At 37.1% G+C, this 3,821-nt stretch overlaps 1 protein-coding gene across 1 annotated transcript; it reads left to right on the top strand.

Annotated features, from left to right (window-relative positions):
- Nucleotides 1–450: 450 nt before the first annotated feature.
- Nucleotides 451–2,761, top strand: LOC104408477 (vascular endothelial growth factor C-like; the record flags this gene model as incomplete). Its single annotated transcript, XM_010018101.1, has 2 exons — nucleotides 451–664; nucleotides 2,571–2,761. Coding segments are annotated over 2 exons (405 nt in total), but the record flags the coding sequence as incomplete, so codon positions are not given.
- Nucleotides 2,762–3,821: the final 1,060 nt, after the last annotated feature.

Raw genomic sequence — 3,821 nt, 5'->3', positions numbered from 1 at the left:
TTTGATTTTCCTGGATTAGGGGAAAATGAGCAAAAAATTGGTGTTATTTTAAGAGTATGTGGTATTAAATGACATAAACATAATTTAAATATTCTGGAGTTTAAGCATTCACAATTTTAGCATGAAAGCTTTTCTTTCCAGGATAAAAATGCATATTTTCTTTTTAATCTGTAAACTGTAATATCTGTATTGGCTTAATGCTATAGGTGTTTTCTCACAAAGATATTTTGAATTACAAATGTGATAAAGAATTAGTGGCAGGAGCAAAACATTTCAGTATTAATGTAGTTAATGTAGTACTGTTGGCATTGACTGACAAAAACAGTTTTTATAATGAGGACCCCTTTGAGCACATTTTTATTTTACAATACAGAAGTTGTTTTTCAGGCTACTTTCCAACAAACCTTGTGTAATAGAGAAAGTAATTAATCTTGCATGTTACTTTGACAGGCTCATGCAAGCAAAGACCTGGAAGAGCAGTTGCGGTCTGTGTCCAGTGTGGATGAACTCATGACAGTACTTTATCCAGAATACTGGAAAATGTTCAAATGTCAGTTGAGGAAAGGAGGTTGGCAACACAACAGGGAACACTCCAGTTTTGACACAAGATCAGATGATTCCCTGAAATTTGCCGCAGCACACTATAATGCAGAGATCCTGAAAAGTAAGTACAGGACACAAACTGTGTTCTAACACACGATGAATTAAAATCCGAAGGCTTCTCAGTTGTGTCAGAAATATTTTAAAAGCTAAGCATTGTCAGTAAACCAACCTGAGCAGTTTCATTTGATGTCATGTTTGTAGTATAGAATTCTTGACAATCAACCTTCCATAATGTAACAAATTGCTCTGCAGACACATTTTTGGTATATCCATTGTAAGAAGGGTGAAACATACTTTGTAGGGGTTGTAATAATTTTGCAGAAAGCAAAGAGGGCACTAATAGTTGAATTCATTGAAAAGTTTCTGCTCAATTTCTGCAATTACATCACTGCTGGTAAAGCTTTCTTCTCTTACATGTGATTGCTTTAGGACACCAAATAATGCACTTGTAGGTTTTCCTGTTACAAAAGGGTAGTTGTCATGTTACGTTCAAACCAGAAAAAAACAGCTTTCAAACAGTTATGTCAATACCCCTTAGTGTTTCAGATGGCCTGGATGAAAACGTAATAGCTTATAGTTTAAGCAAGTGCTCGCAGGCAGAGAAACACAGGATTTATAGCAGGAGGTGTATTTTTTGACATGATACTGGAAATCATGTACCTTAATGGAGACTTTAAGGTATACATTAGGTGAAATTTCCATTTTTGCTGAATAGCCTACCAAGAACTGATGCCAAGAGAGAATAAAGGGATCTGTACAGCTGCAAGTCTCATGGATGCTTAATGTAAGATTGTATTTGGTAAAAGGCTGTATAACATGATGTAAAATGTTTGCCCAAATTTGCATGAATAATCTGGGCACAAATATCGCCTTTCAGATTAAATCTTATGGTGTGTATAACTGCTGTATAATAACCTTTTGCTTTAAATTGTATTCTAGTACTAATCAAAGTAGATGTATTTAAATGAATTTCATGTTAAGTGCATAGACATCAAATTTATTGTTTCTAATATATAGTATCCAAGGGAAGTACTGTGTGGGATTGGTTAAAAATTATTTTGCAGAGATGTGCAGTACTTCTTTAGACTTCAGTGAAGGTAAGACAGCCCAGGCACACAAGAAAGGGTATGTACAGCTTTAGCTGCTGGCCAGCAGGTCAAGGGAGATGATTCTCCCGCTCTACTCTGCTCTCCAAGACCCCACCTGGAGTATTGTGTTCACCTCTGGGGCCCCCAACATGGAAAGACATGGACCTGTTGGAACAAGTCCAGAGGAGGGCTGCAAAGTTGCTCAGAGGGCTGGAGAACCTCTCCTGTGAAGACAGACTAAGAGAGTTGGGCTTGTTCAGCCTGGAGAAGGCTCAGGAGAGACCTTATTGTGGCCTTTCAGTACATAAAGGGGGATTATAAGAAAGATGGTGACAGACTTTTTAGTAGAACCTATCACAGTTGGTCAAGGAATAATTGTTTAAACTAAAAGAGGGTAGATTTACATGAGATACAAGGAAGAAATATTTTACAATGACGATGGTGAGACAGTGGCACAGGTTGCCCAGAGAAGTTGTGGATGCCTATCCCTGGAAATATTCAAGGTCAGGCTCGATGGAGCTCTGAGCAACCTGGTCTAGTTGAAGATGTGCCTGCTCACTGTGGGAGGGTTGGACTAGATGACCTTTAAAGGTCCCTTCCAATTCAAACCTTTCTATGATTCTATGTCGTAAACTCTGCCCAACTTTGTTATGTTGCCTCTTCTGTCACTTTCCTTCTGCTCCATGACAATATGTCACATCCCTATGGAGAAGAAAAATTAGCTAGAAGTTAAGAGTCTATTTCACTGAATAAAAGGTCTGACACTAGCAGTGCATATTCTGGTTCTAAACTTTAAAAAAGTCCTACTAATTTACTGCAGGAGCATATTGTTTTTAAACAGTTACTTTATAACACTTGACATTCCCTATAACTTGGCAGGTATTGATACTGAATGGAGAAAAACTCAATGCATGCCACGTGAAGTGTGTGTGGATGTGGGAAAAGAGTTTGGAGCAACTACAAACACCTTCTTTAAACCCCCATGTGTATCCATCTACAGATGTGGAGGTTGCTGCAATAGTGAAGGACTCCAGTGTATGAATATCAGCACAAGTTACATCAGCAAGACAGTAAGTTCTCACTTTTATTACAGTTCAAGTGCACCTTGCAAATCCATTTGTAATCACGTATTTTTTAAACCTTCTTATTGCTACTGTAAGGAAGGAAAAAAGTCAGTTCCAGAGTACATAGAAAAGAAAGCTGAAGAGACTACTGCCTGGAAGAAAGTGTTTAACACTCATTCCCCCTGAATATATATCTATTTATTATTTTCTAGGGGGGGGGGAAATATGATGTTCCCCTGTTTTGTTGTTGGTTTTTTTCCCCTCTACCATTTGCCTGCCTTATGAGGCAAGCACTCTGAAAAACTAGCCTGTAATTTTATCAGTGAAGACGAAGACTGTTTCAGGACATGTGCAGACAGGAGACGTTGCAAATAAAGCCTTTTAGGAACTGAATTTTACTGTATTAAGAAATATTAGTGTAATGTACCTATTTATTTGTTTTGTTCTAATGCATCTCCTTCAGGTGTATGTGTGGGTTTTAGTCTTCAAGTTCAGGCCTAGTGATGAGGTAGCAGTGTGCAAAGGTTGTACACTGAGCCTGTGAGCTGCCTTTAAAAGAAAAGCATACATGCTATGACATGTATGTAGTATATAAGTAGCTATGACAATTATTGCAGTTATTTTGCAACAGTTTTTCTCTCAAAAATAATTAAAAAATAGCTGTACTTCAAAATGTTTTCTGGAGTATTTTGCTTTTGTTACAATACTTAGTAGTACTTGGTAGTTTTTTGTTGATTGTGGCTTTTTATCTCATCTTTCTGATACTTTGAAGAAAACTAATTTTAGTGTAAATCTTGCTTCCTTTTTCAACTAGCTGAAGATGCAGTACATATTTATAAGGAAGATATACAACTGCATAGCCAACTATAAGATTGTAGTCCATGGAAATGTCATTCCTTTATCATTAAACTTCTTAGTGCTCTTGAGCCTTCTTGAGAGGGAATTAGAAAAAGGGGATATACAGAAAACATTTAGTATTGTTTCTGCCCTAGTAGTAAATGTTTAGCACGGGGTTTCTTTTTTAAGATCTTGATGTCATTGGTGATGATATAAGAGTAGTTAAAGA

This window comes from Nestor notabilis, unplaced genomic scaffold, assembly GCF_000696875.1.
Source record: "Nestor notabilis isolate BGI_N333 unplaced genomic scaffold, ASM69687v1 scaffold7217, whole genome shotgun sequence".
NCBI classification, from domain to species: Eukaryota; Metazoa; Chordata; class Aves; order Psittaciformes; family Psittacidae; genus Nestor; species Nestor notabilis.
The sequence above is the reverse complement of the archived record's forward strand: the minus strand, read 5'-3'. Positions and strand labels throughout refer to the sequence as shown.